Source organism: Polyergus mexicanus, unplaced genomic scaffold, assembly GCF_030449975.1.
Source record: "Polyergus mexicanus isolate NDT 795.1 unplaced genomic scaffold, iyPolMexi1.0 SCAF_6, whole genome shotgun sequence".
NCBI lineage: Eukaryota > Metazoa > Arthropoda > Insecta > Hymenoptera > Formicidae > Polyergus > Polyergus mexicanus.
In genome coordinates, this window is record NW_027223326.1 from 6,274,554 (window position 1) to 6,298,897 (window position 24,344).

A 24,344-nucleotide genomic window follows, 5' to 3' on the forward strand; every position below is an offset into this window, starting at 1 on the left:
CTATCAAGGCAAAATAATAAAACATGTTCCGCTGGTTGATCGCTTCGTCCTAGAGGTCCAAAATCTACTAATCCTTCAATAATGTCGTATTTTTTACTGTATTCTTCAAATTTTTTTATTGACATTTCATCAAATTTTAAGCAACAAAGTGTTTGCGAAGATGGTAGTTTTGATAAATTTTCTTGAATTTTCGAAAATATTTCTTCGCAGAATCCCGGTCGAATTTCTGTTTCTGAAATCCAATTTCTCACAGAAGATTCTGATGGAAGATTTAATCCTGCTTTTCTCATTCGTGAATATCCACTTGCGGAATAATAAAACATAAATTTCGCAAGCTGTTTTTCTTCTTTTGTATATTCTGCTTTTCCTTTGTGTAATTGAAGCCTTATCATTGTTTTCGCTAGTGGTTTTAAATATTTTTTTCCATGCAAAAATTCATTTACACTGTGCTTGCAAACGTTTTTCTTCCTCTGAGCTTCAATATTGCGACGTTGCAAAATTGCTGTGACATTCTTTTGTTTTCTTTTTCTTTGTATAAGAAGCTTTTTTAATCTCGAATTTTCTCTCTTTAATTTTTCGATTTCGGATAATTTTTCAATATACATTTCTTTGGAGGCAGACTTCTTTTTTGGAGGTTGTTTACTTTTTTTCTTTTTCAGCATGATCGCTTTCATTTCTACTTTTTTTTGAGAATTATTCTCCAAAAATGGAAATAATGGAAGTGGATTTCCATTGTTGAGCCATTCATCGTCATCTGCAAAGTTATCTCCAAAATTGCTGAAGAGTTCTTTTCCAGAAGGATAACACTTTTTATTCATGATCTCCATAATGTCTGGAAAAACGGTGTCAGAAATGACTTCCATCGGAGTGCAATTTCGATCATCTGAGTGATCAACATTTTGTTGTTCAATTTCTTCAATGCTTGTGGCTTCTTCTGTATTATTCTCACAGACAACAGAAATCTCAATATTCTTGGGAACCCATGGTATGGGATTTCTTCCAATATGTAATCTTGTATCACTTATCAAATCTTTTTTATTAAAATGTTTTGCACATAATCCAGCTTTTCGAATAGATGCCGGGGACCACTCCAGTAGATTTTCATTACCTGTAGTTAAACATAAATCAACTAAGCTATCGTATACTATTTATGTCCACTTTTAAAATTTTACAGGCATGTAACACTTATTAAATACAGTCGAATGCCACAAATGCGAATGTGCGGAAACGTCTAATTTCTGATATTTTAATTTTTAATTATTCGGCTTGATTAATAATAAGAATCTCTTTTCTAATTTTACTGCTTTGCTTTACTCAGCCCTTTCTTACACTTTTCTATTTCACTTTATTGTTTTATTCTTTAATATATTAAGAAATTGGTCGGGTTACGACAGGTCTTATATTTATCACCGTCAAATATTTTCAAGATTTTTCTATTTTTACTTACCACAGTTTCTTATCCAAATATCAAATCTTCTATCAGTCTTTTGTGGAAAACGAAACAATTTACAGTTTTCTGATTTAACACTATCACAGTTTTTATAAAGGCATCTGTCGAATACTGAGATTTTCTTCATACTCTTATCCTTATCCATTTTAATCCACGAAAAAATCCTGCAACAAAAAACTTCTCGGCCGCGAACGGAAAACGACAGAAAAAACACAATCTCCGCGAATCTCCGTGCTTAATTGAAAAAAAAATCCTGCAAAAAATCTTTCGGCCGCGAATGGAAAACACATAAAAGAACGCTATCTCCGCGTTTAATAATAATAAAAAAAAATAAATAAATAAAATCCTGCAATAAAATCTCTCGGCCGCGAATGGAAAACACGAAAAAGCTATCTCCGCGTTTAGTTTTGAAGAAATCACGTGATTTTCTCAAAACTAAAATGTTGTTTAAACTGTGGATTTAATTAAAATCCACAGTTCCGGATCCGGATCTTGCACGTTTCACGGCACAATTCACTCCACAATTCGCAGTAACATGTATAAGTATCGTAGTTTAAATAACTACGATAAAAAGTCGCAAAAATATCACAATAAAAATAGCTTAGCAGCACAATGAAATAATGCTCGACAACGCCAAAGGCTCGCAGAGCAGTAGCCAGATTGAGCTTTCAATAACAAACGACGACGCGAGTCGTTAACAAATGATTGGAGGGAATACCGCACTGGACACAGGCGCTCCGCGGCTCCTGTTTCGAGGAATCGGAAAATTTAAAGATAACAGATATATTGTTTCTGTCTCTCTTTTCACCGATCCGACAACGTAGACGACACATTGCTCGCTTATTCTTACAATGGTGTTAAATATAATTTCAGATTTTTAAACTTTATATATATGTATATATACCCAGATAGACAGATATGCTGAACATAGCATGCAAATATTTTAGGTATACTTTGTGATGTAATTAGAATAGCATAAAATAACAAATAGTTACTTATAATTTTATGCTGTTTTAATTGCATACAAAGTGTACATATAAAATATATGCATTTCTATGCTTTAATAATGTCGGATTAATTGCATTATATCTCTGACAAAATCAGCATATTGTCGCAATTTTTACAGAAGATCTCTTTTACTTGCTGATGACACAAATGGTAATTTGAAAATCACGTAAAGATTACCTTTAATTTTTTAAATAAAACTATTTTTTATTTAATCTTCTTGTAACCTATCTGGAGAGCTTTTCAAAACACTATAATTAAATTTTTTTTACATAAAATACAAAATAAATCTTGTAAAATATTCAGTTTTTGATTATCTTATTTTAATACTTTTATGCACAGAATAATGGTATGAATCAATTAATGTGAAGAAAACAAATAGTTGCTTTAAAAAAAAAGTATGCAGCTGCATGTTGCAAATTATATATTTTTCTTAAAAACAATTGTGTTTTTTTTTACATCAATTGATTTGTCCCATTATTCTGCGCATAAAAGTGATTACCCAAAATTGAATGTTTTACAAAATATTTTGTATTTTATGTCAAAATATTGCAATATTCAAGCCTTATAACTCAAAAAATACTTAACAATAAAATATTAAATTATAATGTTTAAAAAAGTTCTTGAATAAACTACAAGAATATGCAATGAAAAATAGAGAATTCTAATTAAAAAATTAAAAATGATTTCTACATAATCTTCAAACAATTATCCAAGGTCAAACTAATGACACCTTCTTATATTCCTCTTAAGGTCAAACAACTTTTGCTTGAAACATTTTTTTCGTAAATTGATAAATAATCATAAATCAGGGTGATAGATTAAAATGAGACATGTTTGTATGTTGCTCTTTGGATTCTCGCACTTTTCTGCATCTCATCGCTTCTTAACCACAGGCACAAGCCACGTACATGAGAGTTCCGAGCTCCGGCTCCGGTTTCGAGGAATCGGAGAATTTAAAGAGAACAAATATATTGTTACTATCTCTTTTTTCATCGATCAACGACATAGTCAACACATAGTCGACACATAGTCAACATCTTATGATTACGATGACGTTAAATAATTGTTGATATTTTGTCTACAGAAAAATCATTAATGCTTATAGTTTATTAAATTATAAGTTTAATATATGTAATATCATAATGAACAAACGACAAATAATTAAGCAATAATTAAGCAATAAAAATCAATATATTGAAAAAATCAATAACGGATAACAGATTTACCGCATAAAATGCATATCATTAATTAATTTGAATTGTTTATACATAATTTAATTACTGTAAAATTACATTTTCAAATTTTTCTTACTTGTTATGTAAAATCTCTTGTTCATATCAATTATATACTTGTATATATACTGGGTGGCCCATTTTAATCCATCCAGTCGAATATCTCAAAAACCAAGCACGGAAGAGAAAAATGTTTCAGACAAAAGTTGTTTGGTTTCGAGGGAGCCATAAGATGGTGACAATGATTTGACCTTGGAAAATTATTTGAAGGTCATATAAAGGTCAACTTTAAAATCTTAAACGGAAACCCCCATTTTTTATTTAGTATTCTTATAGCTGACATCGAGAGCTTTCCAAAACACTATAATAAAGTATTTTTTGATTAAGTACTTTTTGAGTTATTTTATATTTTAATCTGACATATTTTGATATAAAAAATAAAATATTTCGTAAAATATTCAGTTTTCGATTATTTTACCGTAATACTTCTATGTACAGAATAATAAGACAAATTAATTAGTGCCAAAAAAAACAAATAATTGTTTAAAAAAATACATTGTAAATAATTTTCTTAAAAACAATTTTTTTTATACTAATTGATTTGTCTCATTATTCTGTACATAGAAGTATTACGGTAAGATTATCAAAAACTAGATATTTTACGAGATATTTAATTTTTTATATCAAAATATGTCAGATTAAAATATAAAATAACTCAAAAATTACTTAATGAAATAATACTTTATTATAGTGTTTTGGAAAGCTTTCGATGTCAGCTACAAGAATACTAAATAAAAAATGGGGGTTTTCATTTGAGATTTTAAAGTTGACCTTCACATGACCTTCAAATGATATTCCAAGGTCAAATCATTGTCACCATCTTATGGCCCCCTCGAAACCAAACAACTTTTGTCTGAAACATTTTTCTCTTCCGGGCTTGGTTTTTGAGATATTCGACTGGATGGATTAAAATGGGCCACCCAGTATATATATATATATATATATATATATATACATATATGTAAAGATGTAAAGAAAATACATGGTTGCCTTTAAAAAGAAGTATGCACCTGCATGTTGCAAATTACATTTTTTTAAAAGCCAACTATGTATTTTTGATACCCCAATTGATTTGTCTCATTATTCTGTTATTTTGCGCAGTAAATCTGTTATCCATTATTGATTTTTTTACTACATGTGATATTGATTTTCATTGCTCAGCTGATTTTGTCTTTCATTTATTATGTTATTGTTCCGATGTTATAAACTAATCATTATTGATTTTTTTGTAGACAAATTTTTTTAAATATTTATTAAGTAATACATTTTTCATTATTTAATTTTTTTTTATAGTAAATATTTTACAAGTAATATTTAATGTTTATTCTTGTTTCTAGTATTTTTTATTTTGCGCAATATTCTGTTTTGTATTAAAATATTTTCTTCATAAAAATCGTATTTAAATGTTATGTTGTGCCTCCGGGAGAGGTACGGTAGTTGGGATCGTTTGCCGGAAGGAATTTAGGAATTCGGGCTCCGCCTGGGAAATACACGTACTTTAGTTAAATAATTCAGACACTTTCCACGTTAAATAAATAGATAAATATCAGCTTTATTTGTGACTTGGCTTATTTACAATGTTCCCGCACATTAATTCGCATCGCGTGTCGCGATAGCGGATATTTCAACGTGCGCGTGTCTAGAGTCGAGTTTCGGTCTCAAGACTCTTATTTTGAATCAAGATGTGCGCGTGATACTTAAATGTAAAAAAAATATTAATTCCTGATTTCAGCTTATTTTTATCGCTGTTAACTAATGTATATTAATATTGTAGTTTTATTAGTATACATATGCGCGCGCGTATGTATGTGTGTGTATATTTATTTATTTAAATTAATATAAATGTAGCTCGAAGAAGCATATTATGTCACGCTGTTATACGCAACGAGAAGTCTGCATGCCGCGTAACGCGTCGCTTCGTAATTGCCAATTTGCTTGAGAACGTAGTTACTGCATTGGCCGTTATGACGGTATGGCGCTGAAACCAGTGAGAAAGACCAGTCTCGCCTTAACCCGGGCCATTGGCTATCTGTCTATTCATCTGTGGTGACAGTGTAAGAGATGAAATGATGAGAATAAACATGAGATTAATAGACAGATCAGTGACGCGATATTGCAGCGGTAGCAAGCGGCCGGCGAACTAGAACAGTTTATGACAGATAAATTAATTATTTCAACAGTAATATAAAAGTTAATTATTATATTTTATATATACCCAGACAGCACAAAACATCCTCAGGATCATCCAGAATATGTCCAGGACGGTTCAGGACATTTGTAGGATGTTTTAAGATATTATTATAAATATATTTATAAAAATTTAATATGCATACATAATTATTTTTAGTTGTGTCTGCTATTTAATATAATTTAGAAATCTTAAGTATTATCCCAGATAGCAAATAATAAGTATTAATGTCCTATAAATGTCCACTGGATAACCCCTGGATGTCTGTAGGATATATTTGCCCTGTCTATTATATGGATGTCTTTTGGATTTTCAGAGAACATATACATGTGCAATTAATTGTTAACATTAATTTCGTTTAATATTAATAATTGAATTTGATGCGCACATTTTTATATATCTAAAATTATTATTTATTATATATTTCATGAGAAATGTTACTGTTCGCAACATTCCAAAAATTTTACAAACAATAGTATTCAACCGCTAGTTCGTTTGTTTACCGTTATGCGACACGCGAACTCGTATTTGAGATTTGGTTATGAGTATTATATAAAGCTTGCAAAGAGCAACTGACAGGAAATTACAAATGTAAATATTTTCTATCAGTTCAATTTCTGATGCAATCCCAACATAGGGAATTCAGATATTGGATTGTTTAAAAAATATTACACAGCTCAAACCCGGGAGCCAAACCAGTGTGACCAGAAACAGGTCCCGCGGCTCACGGCTCAGCAATGGAGGGGATAACGCACACAAGCGCGAACCGCGTACATGTGCGCTCTGCGCTTCGGTTAGTTTCGGAGAGTAGAGAAGAACAGACATATGTTTTCCGTCTTCTTCTCACTTTCTACCGAGCTGGCAACGAAGGCAATGTTGATCGCTTGGCGCTTGGCTTATTACATACGACAGCGTTAAATGCTTTTCCGACTCGTGAACTTTTTATTATGTATATATGTATATATATACATAGTTATATAAAACATTTTTTCGTTATGCTATATTAAGTTTTATTATTTATTATGATATGGTAAAAGTGATATATTTACGTGTAAGGATATATGCGATTTCTTATTTCTTTACTTTAATAATTACTTTATTAATTATTTACATAAATATATATTTGTGTAAAATTATAAATATTACAATAATATAAGAACAAAGAGTGAATGGACTTCCACACCACCTATGAGGTTCCACTAATGGCGCGTTAGATTTTTTTATTATGTGGATCTTCGCCTGGAGCCCTATTGTACCACATTTTATTGATGTCTCTTGTAAACATAATATTTTTTTACATATTTACTTTATTATGTCTTTTGCAAACATAATGTCTATTACAGACATGAAAATTTTTAGACGCGCCTTTTACAAATATGGTGTCTTTTGGAGACATAATATCTATTACCGACATGATATTTTTACAAGAAAATAAGTAAAGCAACTATTTTTATTATATTATATTATATGAATAATAATGGCCATAAAATATAAGTCATTATCTTCTGAACATTATTATTGCATATCGGTAGATGTTGAGGGACCAGCAATATCACAAATATCTGCAGCATACAATGTAAGACTGCTTTTTTGTTTTTTAGGAGGAGTGTTATATAATTTGTCCGACGACATGAGAGATAAATGCTTCTCATCAATCTCCATGTTTAGAATGGTTTCTTTTCTTGCTTTCAATGCTGATTTCAAAACACAAATAGCATTTATAGAGGAAGACGAAAGTTTATTTCGTTTTTTTGTTTTTAAATCTGTTAAAACAGAAAACATTCTTTCTGGATCGGCATTCAAATTTGGAAGTGATCTAACAGCATTCAAAAGACGTTTGAGATTGGGATATTTATCAATATTAGTGGAATACTGACTTTGTAAAATTTGTTTCCACATATCATCAAAGCTTAATTTTAATAGCTTTTCCTTTTCTGTTATTGTAAAATCTAGATGTAAAAGTAAGCCATTCTTTCTTCAAACCGTTTTCGTCAAACCCGCCAAGAGTTTCAGCGATAAAAGAAACATCATTGAATGATGTTTCTCTATCAATATCTAATAATACTAGGTTATGTTCGAAAACTTTTAATTTTGATAAAAATTTATCATTAATTGGTAATCTTTTATAAATTTCCTCGGCGGCAGTTACATAAAATTGCAAACAATTCTTTCGAACATTTGCAACTATATCTGCATGTTCTTCCTTCATTAATTCATCGAGGTAGTCTTCACATTCAGATCCTAAAGAAACTTCTTCTAACAATTTTTGATTCTCCTTTTCATCAAATTTAATATTATCACATAAATTATTCAAATGCTCTGACTTTAAAAAATGTTTGCAAACTGTGGTTAAAAGTTCTACTGACTTTGGCTGCAATAAATGTATTCTAGTTTCCACAGTTTGGAAAAATGCATTAAATAAATTTAAAAAATTTAAAATATGCTGTAAAAATAAGAAATAGGCTTTTATATCTAGATTTTGCATCATAGATAATAAATATGTTCCAGACTTTGTTCTTTCGCTTATGGTAATTTCATTCAGAAATAACTTGATAGTATCCCAAGACTCAAGAAGTCTTTCAACACATGAATGATGAGAAAGCCACCGTGTATCAGACAACTTTAAAATTTTTAGGTTTGTTTGCTGAAAACATTCACAGAACTCTTGATAAATTGTCGAACGTTTTGGACTACCGTTAATAAAATTCACGATTTTTTTTTAAATTCCTCGCAATAATCCGGTATTTTAGCGCATGCGGCATGCGCAACTAATGCAGTGGAATGACAAGGACATGGAAGTGTAATTAAATTTTTACACATCTCTTTCAGCTTTTTTTTAAATGAAAGATGTTTTCCCGTCATTACGGATGCATTGTCACATGATAAAGCAACAATATTTAAAAATGGAATATTCAATTTCCACATTTCAGCTTTAAAAGCATTAAACAATTTTTCTGCGCTGCAGTCTCTCGCATCAATATTAATTAATTTTACTAATTGCGAGCGAATGTTTAATGTTTTCGAATCAACATACCGAACAAGAAACGTCATCCATTTTTCATTTGAAATATCAGATGTTTCATCAATAAAAATTGAAAATTTAGTGTTTTGAATGCTGTTAACTATACGATCCGTCTCAATCGGACATAACACATTTGAAATTATACTTGTACATTTTGTTTGGCCCATACTCATATTTTTCAAAACATTAAACTCTTTTCCTATTTCTTGAAAAAGAGTAAGAATATCTTTTGCCGTTCGATGCGAAATATTTTGGCAATGCCAACCAGTTTCGCCGCGCGTGACGTCATACTCCCCGCAGCGATTTCCCTTCGCCCCCCCCCCCCACCCCCCTCAGAGGACTTGAGTTAGAACCGGCCTAGATATACTACTATAAGTACAAATAAAATCTATTTCTGATTACACCTGTTTTCACCTGTTTTTTGTAAAACAGTATATGGCACCTATAAACATTAAAACAGTGTATTAAATATCGGAAATTGAAACAGAGTGAATATAGTGTGTATGTATATGTATGAAATTATGTTATTACCAAAGTTTTTAAAGTTACTTTTTTTCTATATTGCTAATTATATCACTGGCGAGACATGGTGGTCATGACCAGCAATGGCGAATGCGAGAATGTCGAGCAACCGAACGAACCAATCCGACGCGTCGCGCAAGAAGATCGCGTCGGAGTTGATGCAATAAAACAGACGTTCTGATTGGCTACCTCGTAACGCGACACATGACGCGACACATGACGCGACGCGTGACGCGCTCAGTGGAAACTCCGCCTTACGAGTAGGATTTTCGAACGTGAGAGAGAAAGAAAGAAAAATTGAGAGAGAGAGAGAGAGTAAGAAATGGTAGGGGAAACTGGAACCGATAATTATTAGCTGTTTCATTCATTATCTTTCAGTATTATTCAATATGTTTGATATTTTGTGACGGGTTGTAATTTATTATTTTTTTGAATGCAGATGCACGAGCTATTGCTTGCGCTTTTCTGTAGTAATATCTATGGTAAATGAAATCGAATGCTCATATCATAGCATGTATCTCTATTCGACAAATCATATAAAGATCCTCTTTGATTAATTGGCCTACATAATCGCTCTGATAATTATGAATTTGCAAACGCTTTTTCAAGACTTCAATCCAAGGTAATTCTTATACATTATTGAACATAACATCAAGTGATTTCAAGAATAATATGAATTTATTTTGCAATAACTCCTAATATAAATATAGATATGATATGTTAATTTTTAATTTCAGTAAATTTCTGGTACATTCCTGTTTGATGATATTTACATCTCTATTCGCTCTTCGATTAGACGGCTTTATAGAATGGAGTTATTGGTCGATATTTAGCCCAATATGGTTTTGGAAAAGCATGGTAATTTTGGGAGCTATAGTCGGAAGTTATGTCTGGTGGAGACATCCGCATGCAAGATTGGAAGGTGATGCCTATGTGCATTATAAAGCGATGCTGATTACCTTGGCATTACATTTAATTCTATTAATGTTTGAATTGTTGGTATGCGACAAGTTAGAATCAGAGAGACACTTATGGATACTTGTATTCATACCCTTGATATTTATCTCAATAGTATCTATTGCGGTAAGTAGTTGAATCTTCCAACACTATTATCAACAATTTGTATAATTATCTAAATTGTCTTCTGACAATACTTTATTGCGATATAGGTATGCATCTGGGCCGTAAAACATGATCGATCATTTGAGCTTGAGTTATTCTGTGCAGTGAATGTATTACAATTTATTTTTTTGGCTTTGAGGTTGGATGGTTTTATAACATGGAGTTGGGAAGTTGTATTCGTGCCAGTGTGGGCACTCCTATGTTTATCCTTAGTGGCTGTTTTATATGCAATAGTATTTGCTGCTGTTTTATTGAGAACACCGCAGATCAATGCTCGTCAGAGGCGAACCTCCTTGAATTCGGCATTAGCGTATACATTTCTTGTTGTTCCCATTTTAGTGTTCCAGGTATAACTATGCATTTTTTTATCTGCTTACTTAAGTAGATTATATTTTTCCTTTTGTATCATTATTTATTTGTTATTTTTTAGGTACTATTAGCAAATAAATTGGATGGAGATATTTCAATAAATTATACAACAGTGGCAATGCCACTCCTTGTGTCACATATAACTCTTATTTTTATGTCTTTTGGTGCAAAAGGTGGAAATAGATGTAAGACCCAATCTTGCAAACTGTTATTTAATAATATTTTAGAATGATATATTATGGATTATTTTTTAAATATTATGCACAAATACACACATACGCATACAGAATGTATAAAAAAAGGATTAAGGACTTATAGGATTAAATAATATATACTAAATCGAGTAATAAAAAATGTTTCATGAACATAGATTGAAAAATTCGATTTTGATCAATTCTAATTCTGACATAATTGATTTTTTAATCCATATTTATTGAACATTTTTTATTTGACCTAAATATTATCTACTTTATAAGTCCTAAACTCTTTTTCCATTTTTTTACATATAAAACACAGACATATACATATATTTCTTTTTTTATGATTAATTTTAGTTAGAATATAAGAATGATGGAATTTTTGTCCAGGGTGGTTTGGTATCAGAAAAGACTTTTGTCACTTCCTATTAGGTTTATGTCCATTGCTTCAAGAATATGGTAATATTTCATACCAACCAAGAGATGAACGAGATCAACCACCATCTGAGCCAATGATTACGGAAAAGAGTGAAAAACTTATTAAGAAAATCGACCTAATGAAACCTGTTGTGCCTATAATCTCTATAGACATGCCTGACTGATTGGCTCAAAGCAGGTATTCGTAGAGATGCATTTGGGAAATGTGCTATGTGATTATATTTCATAATGTATGATATAAATTAGCTGTACAAAATTTTTTATTCTTATATTTTACAGGGTTAACTCATATATTTAAATATTATTTTTAATGTGATTGACTTATACAAAGGTCAAATGTCTGATATAGAATAATCAGGTACATATATTTAAATATAAATAACATATACAGGGTGTCAATTTGAAAACTTTTATTCGGGATATCTCGAAAACTAGTAAATATATCAAAACATAGTTTGGGGAAAATATTCGATAGCAAGGGGGACATCAAATCAGAGTATGACTGTCAAGAGGTAGGTCACTCCTTACATGCCCCCTACTTTAACTTTAACATCTCAAATGGCACTACCCCATCTGTGATATCTTAAATTAAAGATCTTGACGAGTATTTTTCACTTGCACAAGAAAAATTTAAATCAATCGATTTGTTTTTGTATTACACTAATTTCATTGAAAAAGTGGTTATTTCTTAAAGCTGTAAATTAGACGTTTTATTTAATTTTTGTTTGTTATAAATTGTGTTATAGTAAGGAATTAGAAACAATGTTTAATGAAAAATTACAGTCTGCAACGATTTAACAATTTCGGCAACGGATCTTCAGAGTGCAAATCCATTCCCAGGCAAATGTTTCGAAATGTCTGGACAGAATTTGAGAACACTTTATTATTGGTTATAAAATAATGGACATCATTTTGAACATTTAATTAAATAAAAAATTGTAATAAATTTCTGTTATAAAAATTAATAGACAATCTGTAGTTTTCCCCCATCTGAAAGTTTTCAAATTGACACCCTATATACTAGAATATATAGGGTGTCTCGGATCATTTGGGACAATACTCGTTTGTAGATAGAGCAGACCAAACTGAGTTGAAAAGTTGTCTCATTTTTTATTATAATGCTTAATAAAGGAGTTATTATTGAGTAAAGTCTGGTCAATTAGCGCCAACCTTTAGCCAGGCGCACGTCGGTGAGACGCGCGTCGTGAAGTGTGCGCTGCCGCATACTATCAGGCGCGCGGCTCACCGACGTGCGCCCGGTTAAAGATCGGCGCTGATTGGCCAGACTTTACTCAATAATAACTCGTTTATTAAGCATTATAAAAAAAAAATGAAAGATTACTTTTCGACTCAGTTTGGTCCGCTCTATCTGCACACAAGTATTGTCCCAAATGATCTGGGACACCCTGTATAGTTATTGCTTATATATACTTTATTCTAGGCCTTAATAAGCTAAGAGATTGTATTAAGTGGATGTATATGTTGGCTAGGATACAAGACTGAACACTTTGCATCTCTAAAATAGCAGGACGTCAGAAAACAAGAAAAAAATGAAGAAAGCTGGATAAATCTAGAAAAAGCCATGTTACTGTTAATGTTGCTAGACATTGTAATATCAGAAAAAATGCCCAATCATTTATTATATATTATAATCGAGAAATAATGTACGGACTGTTATATCACAATAATATTATGTATAATAAATATTAAATATTGTATGGATCTCTACTACGTTATGGTAGATAAATGCTAGTAAAATATGATATATATATATATATAATCTAATAAAATTTCTATTTTTTGGTATCAACGGCAATGTTTAATTAATTAATTTTAGTTATACTATCTTGCATCTGAGACAATATTTCAAAATGCATATATGCATCCATAGAATATATAATATATGTAGTATACAGGGTATGTAAAGACCGCTCATTAGTATATAGCGTTATTTCTTACCAAAAAATGAATCGAAAAGTGAAAACTGAACTATTTTTTTCTATAACGCTTAAAAATTTAGTTATATCGAATAAAGTCGGGCCAATCAGCACCGGTCTTTAACCGAGCGCACGTTAAGGCTCCCGCACAACCGAAAATATAAGAAATAGATATTAGGGTACTATTACATGAAGAGCGGAAACGCGGATTAGCGTCATGCGGAACGAGAAGAAAACCAATCGCGAGCATAACAAAAACTGTAGAATGCTCGCGATTGGCTTCACTCTTGTTCCGCTAATCCGCGTTTCCGCGCTCTATGTAATCACCCTTAGAGATATAAGGACTGACTTGACTTTTGTTAAAGTATTTTCTTTTCAATTTTCCAGATTATGTAGTGTTTACATAGCTTGTAAGTTACTTTAAAGTAACGTTACTTTACTTTACAGTACTGTAAAGTTACTTTAACAAAAGTCAAATCAGTCCTTATTTCTAATATTTGTTCCCTATTCCTTATATTTTTAACAGAGAGCTACTACCATTGTACTACCAACTACCACTATCGAAAAGATCGAAAAGTGGATGTAGCACGGATATGAACCAAATGACAGACCCCATACAGCACAGAACATTGCAATTACATTGCAGCAATGTTACAATCTTGCAAGTTGCAATGAAATATTGTTGAGACATTATTGGAATATGGAACTGCTCATTGGTCCAGACGCGATCTTATGCTATGCATATGTAACTATGTCAATTTATGTGCGATAGCCTTAAGCGGAGAGCACACACTTCTGCATAAGCGCATAATCATAAGCATAAGGAATTTGATTGGTCCAGTTCCTTATGCATAAGAAAATTGACCAATCAAATTCCTTATGTTTATGATTATACGCTTATGCAAAAGTGTGTGCTCCCCGCTTTAAATCTCAATTTCAATATTAATTGAGATATAAAGGAATGAAAATAAAAGCACTAGTAGGCTTTTATTTTTATAATTATAGTTCCTACAAACTTACCCCTGGTGATTCCATATTTTAGAATATATGTACATATATAATCAAAACACAGCTTTTACTGCTTTGCTGTTCAACAGGATGAACTTCAAACAGTAAAAACTTGCGCCGGAAGTACGTCACCGATTCTAGTGACTTTCTAAACTGCTGCTGCTTTTCACTGCTCATGAAATGTTACCTTCAGACTTCTCTCTGCTGGCAGTGAATATCGGAACGCAGCTTGAGAAAACATTTTGACAATAATTAATGACATAAAAGTGTTTTCATTTCAACATTTTTTACATTTTTTGCTTGTAATTTTTAAGCAATCTCTGTTTGACAAATGGATATCGGAGAACTATTATCTTATAAAGTATGTATTAGAAATAATTTTCGAATAAGACTATGCGCACAATAGAAAAAATATTAGGAATAGGAATAAAATATTAAATATCAGGAGGAGCAATTCGGAATTATTTTACTTCAAACAAGGAAACGGAATGGATTAATTATTTCTAATTTTTATTTTTTTATTTTATTATGCGTTAATCCATTCTATTCCCTTGTTTGAAGTAAAATAATTCCAAATTGCTCCTGATATTTAATATTTTATTCCTATTCCTAATATTTTTTCTATTGTGCGTAGAGCCTAATGATTTATTTGTGTTTTGTGTATTCGGAATATATTATATATATATTATTTAATTTAACCTCACATTTATATGTGTGTGTGTGTGTGTGTGTGTGTGTGTATAGCCTCCAAATACACCGAAACGACCGGCAGCGGGAGAAGAGGATGACGAAGATGATTGGGAGAATCCGAAGAAACCAAAAAGAGTAATAAAAACTCCATACCATGCACGTCAACGGCAGCCCAAAGAAGTTGAAATAATATCATCCAAGGATAGTGAACCTCCCACACCTATCAGGACTGCCATACCCTCATCAACTTACGATGTGATAGAACCGCAACTGACAGAGAAGGAGAAACAAGATATATTAAAATATGTAGAAACTGAGGCTCCCGAAGTCGAAGCACTGGATGAGGCAACACTGAAACGTATGATTCTTTTATTTGAGAAGAGAGGTCTTAGAAATCAGGAAATGAGAGTTAAATTTCCGGATCAACCAGAGAAGTATGTACATATAGTATGTACATAAGTTAGTGCCTTGAAACACATATAGATCTTAATATATAATTATTTCTCTAAGCTTTGGACTTCTACAGATTTATGGAATCTGAAGTGGAATTGCATGAAACTCTGCAAGAGCTGCATATTGTAGCGACTAATCCAGATCTGTATCAGTTGATGGTAGAATTAGGTGCTGTGCCTTCTTTACTTGAATTATTATCTCATGAAAATACCGATATAGCAGTTGGTGTAGTGGATCTTCTGCAAGAATTGACTGATGTAGATATATTACATGAAAGTCAAGAAGGTGCAGATACACTCATTGATGCTTTGTTGGAACAACAAGTTTGCGCTCTTCTGGTACAAAATCTTGAAAGACTTGACGAGGCAGTGAAAGAAGAAAGCGATGGTGTTTTTAATACACTTGGTAATTATTTAAGGGAAAAAATATCATGTTGAAAATTAAAAAAGAATATCTTTTAAATATTTAAAGTATTTTGTAAACTATTTTGAAAGCATAATTAGTTTATATGTTGATAAAAAAAAATTTATAAATAATAGTAAAAAAATATAGTAAAAACGATGATTTTAACTTCCAGCTATTTTCGAAAACCTTTTGGAGTTTAGACCAGACTTGTGTGCAGATGCCGGAAAGCAAGGTTTAATGCAATGGTTACTGCGTCGAATTAAGACAAAAATACCTTTTGATGCAAATAAACTTTATGCTAGTGAACTTTTGTCTATACTTTTGCAGCACACACCAGAGAATAGACTTCTTTTAGGTGACTTAGATGGAATTGATGTTTTATTACAACAATTAGCTGTATGCATTTATATTTTCATAAACTTTTATATATCAAGTTTTCAAATTTAATCAATTTAAAATTGGATTATTTGCAGTATTATAAGAGACATGATCCACAGACTGCAGAGGAACAAGAGATGATGGAAAATTTATTTAACGTTTTATGCTCAAGTTTAATGGCTACTGTAAATCGCGATAGATTTCTACGTGGTGAAGGTCTTCAACTTATGAATTTAATGTTGAGAGAAAAGAAAATGTCACGGAATGGATCTCTTAAAGTAAATTTAACTACAGCAGGATAAGTTTAATAATTAATCATATCAGTTAAAATTATTATTATTATTAATTGTAGGTTTTAGATCATGCTATGAATGGTCCAGATGGAAAAGATAATTGCAGTAAGTTTGTAGATATTCTTGGATTACGAACAATATTTCCTCTGTTTATGAAAACTCCAACAAAAAATAGAAAAAAGATGCTTACTGCAGAAGAGCATGAAGGTATTTACACAAATGATTGAAAACATATATAAGATAGTTTATAATAATGTGTATGTAATTTATATTTATTAATATCACTAAAAAAGCAATTTATAAAATAAATTGAATCGTGAAAATATCAAAAAATTTTGCAGAACATGTAGTTTCCATCATAGCAAGTATGTTGAGAAATTGCAAAGGACAACAGCGTCAAAGACTACTTAGCAAATTTACAGAGAATGATTATGAAAAAGTGGATCGGTTAATGGAATTGCATTTCAAGTATCTTGAGAAAGTAGAGGAAGTAGAAAAGAATGGAAAGGTAAATATGCATAATCAGAAATATACATCTAAAAACAAAAAAGTGAGCATTCATATCCTTTCTTATTTATTTTTATTACAAGGAGGATGAAGATGAAGAAGAATCCTATTTAAGAAGATTAGATGGTGGATTATTTATATTGCAATTAGTAGATTATGTACTTTTAGAAGCTTGCACTGGCTGTCCACCTGCAGTCAAACAGCGAGTAACAAGAATCTTGGCACAGAGAAGAGCATCTCTTAAAACAATTCGACACATTATGAGAGGTAAATTATATGTAATATCATTTAATTCTATAGATTAAATTATAAATCCATACAAAAAAATACATATTTTTTTCATTTAAAAAAACCAGAATATGCTGGTAACTTAGGAGATGTTGGTGATACAGAATGGAAAGAAGCAGAACAGCAACATATCTTACAATTAATTGATAAATTTTGATATGTATTTTGTACGATATGTATATTGATGTCAAAATATATCATTGTAAATCATAATAAAATTTAGTAACTTTATATTGCTATATATAATGTATAATGCAATAAAGGACATGTAATCATTACACAAATATGCAGGTATGTTAAAATAGCTATTAATTGAGGTCTAGCCAGAAATGATATTTTGTCAAAATCCGAGCGGAATCAACTGTATGCGTGTTTCTATAAATAAATAAAAATGTATATTTTACTTAAATTATTATTATTATTATTTTTTTTTTTTTCACGAAAGTAATGATATAGGAAAATTGTAACATGCTTCGACGTTCCTATCCCGATCCTGTCCATGATATAACAGATAGAATGAAATATTTGCCATAATTTGACTTTGTTGATGCCGAGAGCGAGTTATGGAAGATTTTTTAGTAAATAACTTTTAATCTCTAATGAACGAAACAAAAAAAAATATTTTAAACAAAAATTGTAGGATTTGAAGAATAGAATATTAAGGCTCCTCAGTATAGTCACCGCGGCCATATTGGAATGACCATATTGGAACGTCAGAAGCGAGAAATGACACGCTGAGTATACTTGAGAATGCCATTTTTAAATAAAAAAATATTTTAAAGAAACAAGACTACAGATCGCTTTAGTATACTTGTAAAATTATCCGGAAACTAAGCTTTTCCTTTGACAATTAATAAATAACCGTAAAATGATTGTCAAAGTAAGCCTAGTCATATGGGAAAAAAAACATGTAGTTTGATAGCTGTCGAAAGAAGTGGAAAATTTTTTTTACATAACCCAGACAGCACAATTTCAGGATCATCCTGAATATGTCCAGGACGGTTCAGGACATTTGTAGAATGTTTCAAGATATTATTACAAATATATTTATAAAAATTTAATATGCATACATAATTATTTTTAGTTGTGTCTGCTATTTAATATAATTTAGAAATCTTAAGTATTATAATAAGTATCAATGTCCTATAAATGTCCACTGGATAACCCCTGGATGTCTGTAGGATATATCTGCCCTGTCTATTATATTGGATGTCTTGGATTTCCAGAGGACATATACATGTGCAATTAATTGTTAAGGTTAATTTCGTTTAATATTAATAATTGAATTTGATGCGCACATTTTCATATATCTAAAATTATTATTTATTTAATATTTCATGAGAAATGTTACTGTTCGCAACATTCCAAAAACTTTACGAACAATAGTATTCAACCGCTAGTTCGTTTGTTTACCGCTATGCGACACGCGAACTCATATTTGATGAGATTTGGTCATGAGAATTATATAAAGTTTGCAAAGAGCAACTGACAGGAAATTACAAATGTAATTATTTTTTATCAGTTCAATTTCTGATGCAATCCCAACATAGGGAATTCAGATATTGGATTGTTTAGAAAATATTACACAACTCAAACCCGGGAGCCAAACCTAAAATATTCATGTACAGCACGAAAGCCTCAAATATTAAAGAACGGTGAACTATTTTTAATATTAGATTTTTAATATTGGCAGTAAATAACAAAACAAAATTTTAATTTATATTTAAATTTTAAAATTTGCTCCTTGAAACATACGAAAAATATCCCTAACATATCCTATAAAAAGCCTTAAGATGTTCCACAGGATCTCCCTGGATTCTCCAGAGGTTAATATACGGCTATCATTTACTCTTCCTCAGGACATCCAGAGGAGATCTGAGGATTACAATGGGATATCCTGAGGATATCCTACATGTATGTCCTGGATGCCCTTTGGACATCCTAAGGACATCCTTGTGCCTGGGTAGACACAATGCAAATGATACCAATACGTTGAAGAGATATCTTTGAATCGCAAATCGACATAGCGAGAGTATTAAGAAAATTGATAACGAACGTGCAAATATAATGACTGTGCAAAATTATTCATCTTCTTCCAATAATATTGAAAATAATATACAAGATAATCATATTTCATCAATTGTCGGTTGTAGTTCTTCCATTAATATTAATTTCGTAAATGATATTTTTAGTATGAGGCATAATATGGATAGAGAAGAGGATGGGCTTTCCTTTTCTTCATCTTCATCTTCATGTGTTTTTTAATACACCACCAAATTCTGCTGTTGTATCCAACGTAGAACGAGGAGAATATATCCATTTTGATGTTAAAGCAAAGTTAGTAGAAAATCTATCCGATGTTTCATTCGTATCTACTATCAAGGAATTAGAACTGGATTTTAATACGGATGGATGTAATTTGGATAAGTCAAATTTGTAATAAGAGGAGAATATTATAGATTTGATTAGGTGAAAGTTTAATACCGGGAAATATTAATTAATTAGTAATTTTATTATATGAATAAAATAAATTAATATTTAAAAAAAAATTTGTAATAAGAGGAGAATATTATAGATTTGATTAGGTGAAAGTTTAATACCGGGAAATATTAATTAATTAGTAATTTTATTATATGAATAAAATAAATTAATATTTAAAAAAAAATTTGTAATAAGAGGAGAATATTATCCATATTTGGCCAATTCAATGCAGAATTGCAAATATGCAACGTACTAAGCCAATAGTTGGAGGCCAGAAAGAATTTTCAGGTTGTATCTCGACCGTAAAGCGATACGTTAGAGAAACAAGGACAGCACGCGATTGTCGCTCCTTATCTAGATTTATCTCTCACGATCGCATCCGTGTATCGGTGTGTGCTTTCACGGATACTACACACATACGCGATGAAAGAGAGACAAAGACGGCGCCAACATCTCTCTTTGTCAAGCAATCAGTGTACTACTACTGTCGAAAAGATCGAAAAGATCGAAAAGTGAATCTAGCACGGACATGAATCATATGGAGATTTAACTGACAGTAGCGAAAAGTGGATATGAGCACAGTGTTTCTAATTCCTAAAAGTGGATGCACGGCGCTGCTCTACGGCCTAGAAAAAGCGTCCCACGAAAATCGCCGGTATTGCCTCTCTCAGGCTTCTCTCTAGTGTATACGAATAATACGAAAGAAAACAAAATTGTTTAGCCTACACGTATATTTGTACGAATATATTTTTTACTTTGTATCTTACACAATATTTGATTTTTTTATATGATATATCTACAATGGATAATATTGTAATTAATAATGCAACAATGGGCTCTGAACAAATGAAAAGTTATCAACGGATACTGTTGACTAATGTTTTCGCACAGGTATAATTATGTTTTTCACTCAAATTGTATACATTTGTGACAATTTTTTATTTAAATTATATTTATTACAATACAAAAATCAATAACTGGTATATATGTTACAGGAACTTGAACAAAATGAGAAACAAATAAATACATGGAACGATTATAGAAACAAGTATAAAAAGGTGATAGAAGGACTTGAAGTATATCCGTTATCTGTCTCGGAAAATTGTATGGTGCCTATTGGCAAGCGAGCATTAATGAAAGGAAAACTAATTCATACTAATGAAATTATGGTTTATCTGGGAGATGGTTATTTTGCAAAATATAGTGCATCACAGGCAATCTCATTGTGCAAAAAGAGGATAGCTTGTATAAATTTTATATATATATGTTTTTGTTTTGTCATTTTATATTAAATATATTACACACATCATATTTTCTTATTTCAGGGGCAGAAAAAATGTTGAAAGATTTAGAAGCTGAAAGAAACTTGTATGAGACGAGACTATATTTCCCATTAAAACATGATATTTTTGGAGAAGAAGATAGAAAAGATATATTGGAACATTGGAATGAAGATAAACTTGATAAATGGAAGAGTAAATATTTATCATATATGTGTTTTTTAAAATATATTTTTATTTAGAGAGATGCTAGAATCACAAAGTATGTTTATTTGTAGTACAACATAGGCAGCGTGAAAAGGAGTATTATCAGAAACTAGCAGAGTTGAGAAAAAAAGAAAAGACTAATATTTGCACTGAAGAAGATCTTTTTAAAAGACTAGATGAATTAGAATTAGAAGAAGAACTAAAAGATGAAATATGCAGGTTAGGTTTCATTTTTAAAATTAAAATTCTTATTAGTGACCAATCTATTCAAATTTTTATGCAGACTGGAAGCTGAACGAAAAGATTTTTATGGCGATTTGAAAGAGGGAGAAGTCTATGACGATTCGGAGGAAGAGTCATCTAATTCTGCCGAAATTACAACAGAGATAATTGAGGAAGAATTTGAAAAATTGAGAGATACTCAAATGAGTAAAATCACATATAATACATCGGACAATAGCTCCGATGCAACTCGAGATAAAATTCTCGATACAAATGTTATAAAAAATGAACATTTTAATCTCACTGTAAATTCTAGTCAAGAGGAATTAAAAAATAATCACTCACCTGAATCTAGAGAAGATATATTCAAACTCACAAATGCAAGGAAAACAAGAAGAGTGTCATTTATTGAATCATGCTTTATGGAAAATATAGAAAGCAATACAGAAGAAGGAGAAATATCAATGCCTAATAAAGAATCCTGTTTTATTTCAAAACAAGATAAAACATATAATAATGATTCGGAAAATGAAAATGATATCATTAAGATTGAGTTTTCACATTCATCCCATATTCCAAACATATCTGCATCAAGTAATACAGAAATACAAAGTCCAGTAGATATTTATAAAATTTTTAGTGTTCCCAAATCAATTTTGAAAAAATCTCCAAATGATATGATTCCCAATCAAATTGTTCCTCCTTTGAACGAAGAAAGTAATATTGATGTAGAAGATGAAGATGACCATGTTAAACATTCTGCCTACAATTCTGTAAGTAGAAAAACAATTTAATAATAATAATACACCACTAAAGAAGTAATTATATATGCTGATAGTTATATTTTGTGTAGGTAATCAAGGAAAAAGTCCAAGAAAATAAAATATCACCAATGAATAATACTTTAGAAAAAAAGAATGAAAAGAAAATTGTAAGTAGGTTTAAACTGGAGCGAGCTGGAAAAAAGAAGTGATATATACATACATATATTTATTATAATTAGAATTTTCTTTATATACAAAACAAAAATAAATATATATGTTCTCTAAGACGATGTGCTTATAATATATTCAGCTGCATGTAATTTAGTTTAAAACAAAAAATAATCTTTACATGGAATAATTTTGTAAAAATTGCAATTTATTCCATGTATGTAATTCTGTTAATTCGTATTTTAGTAATAAAAAGAACCATATATTTTAACGACGCAGAATGTGAAAAACTACATATGATACATAATATTTACAATAGATTTGTTTATTTTTGCAGTTCTGGTACAATGAAAGATTTATTTTTTGGATAGGATACATAGAGGAAGAATGTGGTAATAAATGAAAATAGATGTAATTACTGTCTAATATAATATTAATTCTATGTTGAAAACAATCCACTAGTTCATCCTTAAGTATATTATATCGGTGCTTTCTCGACTAGCTTAAACCAATGGCCACATTCGCAGCGACGTGGGGGACCTTGATGCAGCCACATCCAATTTACATGCAATGCATCTTCATCACAAATGCATCCCATTATACGACTCTCAAATGCGCTATAGACTATATTAGGATTCTCCTTTGTACTGTCTGGTCGTCGTTTTATAGTCAAATTATAGGGATCCTAGAGAGAAACAAGTTAGCAGAATATATATTATATTGTTTTTTCTTTTACAAGAGATATTCTATTAATTATTATAACATAGTAATCTGTAGTAAAAGTACGAATACAGGATAAAATGCAGCCCTATAAAAATGAGTTTGCGATATATAAAAATAAGTATATGCATAAAAGTTTCGTAAGAAGATAAAATAGATGCATATCGAAAAGATCGTGATACATTAGATCATATCATTAGCACATCAGGGCAATAGAGATGTTTCCATTAAACTTGTAAAAACTTCACAACTCACATCGTTACCGGCTAAACGGGCGAGCATCTCCCTCTTCTCCAAACCAGTGGCATGATCGAGGGAATCAGCGACTGTCGAGAAAAGAAAACTTACATGAATCGAGAATTTTTCCGAATTTTTTCTGTGCGTCAAAATACATCGGACGTGGCCAATGAAAAGATGAAAATCGATTAGACGAACGAAAAATATATTACGTAATATGGAGTACGTCCAAGTATAAAGACGAGAGAAACATGTTATCCGAAGACGGACGTATAAGTATATTCGGGAGCGTTTTACGAACGAGATATTTACATTTTTTTTGAGCACACGCGAGACTGTAGGAGATCGGTCGTCGACACGTTTGAAGCACGCTACGGGCGCATAACCACGCCATTTTTCAAGCTGCAGAACAGATGTCACACGCTATTCGACTGTCGGGTTACTTGGGTTAAGTCCTTATTTTTAGGCATGAATTGAACGATGCGCAGAGATTGTTATCCCCAGGAACGGCGCGCGCGCAGCGCTGCAATCTCGCTTTCTCTGCGTTGATAACTTCTACAATATAAATAATAAATTATTTATAATTTATATATATATATATATACATATATTATTTATAAATTATATTAAATATTGATATTTAATACTTTATGAAAAATGATTAATAATCAATTTTAATATTATTTAATTTATGAGAT

General features: G+C 31.0%; 4 protein-coding genes across 11 annotated transcripts; 3 read left to right on the forward strand and 1 right to left on the reverse strand.

Annotated features, from left to right (window-relative positions):
- The first annotated feature begins 9,806 nt into the window (after nt 1-9,806).
- On the forward strand, nt 9,807-13,353 carry LOC138933884 (transmembrane protein 185A). 5 transcript variants are annotated; one of them, XR_011447051.1, is made up of 7 exons: nt 9,807-10,104; nt 10,220-10,565; nt 10,652-10,951; nt 11,035-11,158; nt 11,561-11,786; nt 11,888-11,966; nt 13,050-13,353. XR_011447051.1 is itself a non-coding variant. In XM_070297024.1 (6 exons), exons 1-5 carry the CDS (start codon nt 10,067-10,069, stop codon nt 11,770-11,772), a joined length of 1,020 nt encoding a protein of 339 aa, XP_070153125.1. In that variant the 5' UTR covers nt 9,807-10,066; the 3' UTR covers nt 11,773-11,786; nt 11,888-12,736. The 5 variants fall into 5 exon arrangements, 2 of the variants coding, with proteins under 2 accessions (XP_070153125.1, XP_070153127.1); XR_011447050.1 differs by having other exon boundaries at nt 13,099-13,353; XR_011447052.1 differs by lacking the exon at nt 13,050-13,353 and adding an exon at nt 12,392-12,736 and having other exon boundaries at nt 11,888-12,120.
- Nucleotides 13,354-14,730: 1,377 nt separating this feature from the next.
- On the forward strand, nt 14,731-17,931 carry LOC138933877 (beta-catenin-like protein 1). 2 transcript variants are annotated; one of them, XR_011447049.1, is made up of 9 exons: nt 14,731-14,914; nt 15,298-15,677; nt 15,770-16,101; nt 16,274-16,497; nt 16,575-16,757; nt 16,832-16,979; nt 17,114-17,280; nt 17,448-17,546; nt 17,636-17,725. XR_011447049.1 is itself a non-coding variant. In XM_070297011.1 (9 exons), exons 1-9 carry the CDS (start codon nt 14,885-14,887, stop codon nt 17,722-17,724), a joined length of 1,737 nt encoding a protein of 578 aa, XP_070153112.1. In that variant the 5' UTR covers nt 14,732-14,884; the 3' UTR covers nt 17,725-17,931. The 2 variants fall into 2 exon arrangements, 1 of the variants encoding a protein (XP_070153112.1); XM_070297011.1 differs by having other exon boundaries at nt 14,732-14,914; nt 17,363-17,546; nt 17,636-17,931.
- Nucleotides 17,932-20,256: 2,325 nt separating this feature from the next.
- On the forward strand, nt 20,257-22,846 carry Uri (unconventional prefoldin RPB5 interactor). 3 transcript variants are annotated; one of them, XM_070297570.1, is made up of 7 exons: nt 20,257-20,703; nt 20,903-20,939; nt 21,044-21,293; nt 21,374-21,523; nt 21,607-21,754; nt 21,819-22,530; nt 22,611-22,846. In XM_070297570.1, exons 1-7 carry the CDS (start codon nt 20,621-20,623, stop codon nt 22,728-22,730), a joined length of 1,500 nt encoding a protein of 499 aa, XP_070153671.1. In that variant the 5' UTR covers nt 20,257-20,620; the 3' UTR covers nt 22,731-22,846. The 3 variants fall into 3 exon arrangements, with proteins under 3 accessions (XP_070153671.1, XP_070153672.1, XP_070153673.1); XM_070297571.1 differs by having other exon boundaries at nt 20,257-20,939; XM_070297572.1 differs by lacking the exon at nt 20,903-20,939.
- LOC138934133 (cytochrome c oxidase subunit 5B, mitochondrial) lies at nt 22,733-24,120 on the reverse strand. Its single transcript, XM_070297574.1, has 3 exons — nt 23,959-24,120; nt 23,665-23,735; nt 22,733-23,374 (listed from the first exon to the last, which is right to left on the reverse strand). Exons 1-3 carry the CDS (start codon nt 24,038-24,040, stop codon nt 23,168-23,170), a joined length of 360 nt encoding a protein of 119 aa, XP_070153675.1. The 5' UTR covers nt 24,041-24,120; the 3' UTR covers nt 22,733-23,167.
- Between the last annotated feature and the right edge of the window lie 224 nt (nt 24,121-24,344).

Excerpts from the sequence above, each read along its gene's own strand:
- LOC138933884 (XM_070297024.1), top strand. The coding sequence starts at position 10,067 with ATGAATTTGCAAACGCTTTTTCAAGACTTCAATCCAAG. Across the intron at positions 10,566-10,651 it reads TCTCAATAGTATCTATTGCG|GTATGCATCTGGGCCGTAAA; the intron begins GTAAGTAGTTGA and ends ATTGCGATATAG. Across the intron at positions 11,159-11,560 it reads TGCAAAAGGTGGAAATAGAT|GGTGGTTTGGTATCAGAAAA; the intron begins GTAAGACCCAAT and ends ATTTTTGTCCAG.
- LOC138933877 (XM_070297011.1), top strand. The coding sequence starts at position 14,885 with ATGGATATCGGAGAACTATTATCTTATAAA. Across the intron at positions 16,758-16,831 it reads CACGGAATGGATCTCTTAAA|GTTTTAGATCATGCTATGAA; the intron begins GTAAATTTAACT and ends TATTAATTGTAG. Across the intron at positions 17,547-17,635 it reads AATTCGACACATTATGAGAG|AATATGCTGGTAACTTAGGA; the intron begins GTAAATTATATG and ends TAAAAAAACCAG.
- Uri (XM_070297570.1), top strand. The coding sequence starts at position 20,621 with ATGAGCACAGTGTTTCTAATTCCTAAAAGTGGATGCACGGCGCTGCTC. Across the intron at positions 20,940-21,043 it reads TGACTAATGTTTTCGCACAG|GAACTTGAACAAAATGAGAA; the intron begins GTATAATTATGT and ends TATATGTTACAG. Across the intron at positions 21,294-21,373 it reads GTGCAAAAAGAGGATAGCTT|GGGCAGAAAAAATGTTGAAA; the intron begins GTATAAATTTTA and ends TTCTTATTTCAG.
- LOC138934133 (XM_070297574.1), bottom strand. The coding sequence starts at position 24,040 with ATGGCGTGGTTATGCGCCCGTAGCGTGCTTCAAACGTGTCGACGACCG. Across the intron at positions 23,736-23,958 it reads CGCGTGTGCTCAAAAAAAAT|TCGCTGATTCCCTCGATCAT; the intron begins GTAAATATCTCG and ends TTTTCTCGACAG. Across the intron at positions 23,375-23,664 it reads CCCGTTTAGCCGGTAACGAT|GATCCCTATAATTTGACTAT; the intron begins GTGAGTTGTGAA and ends GTTTCTCTCTAG.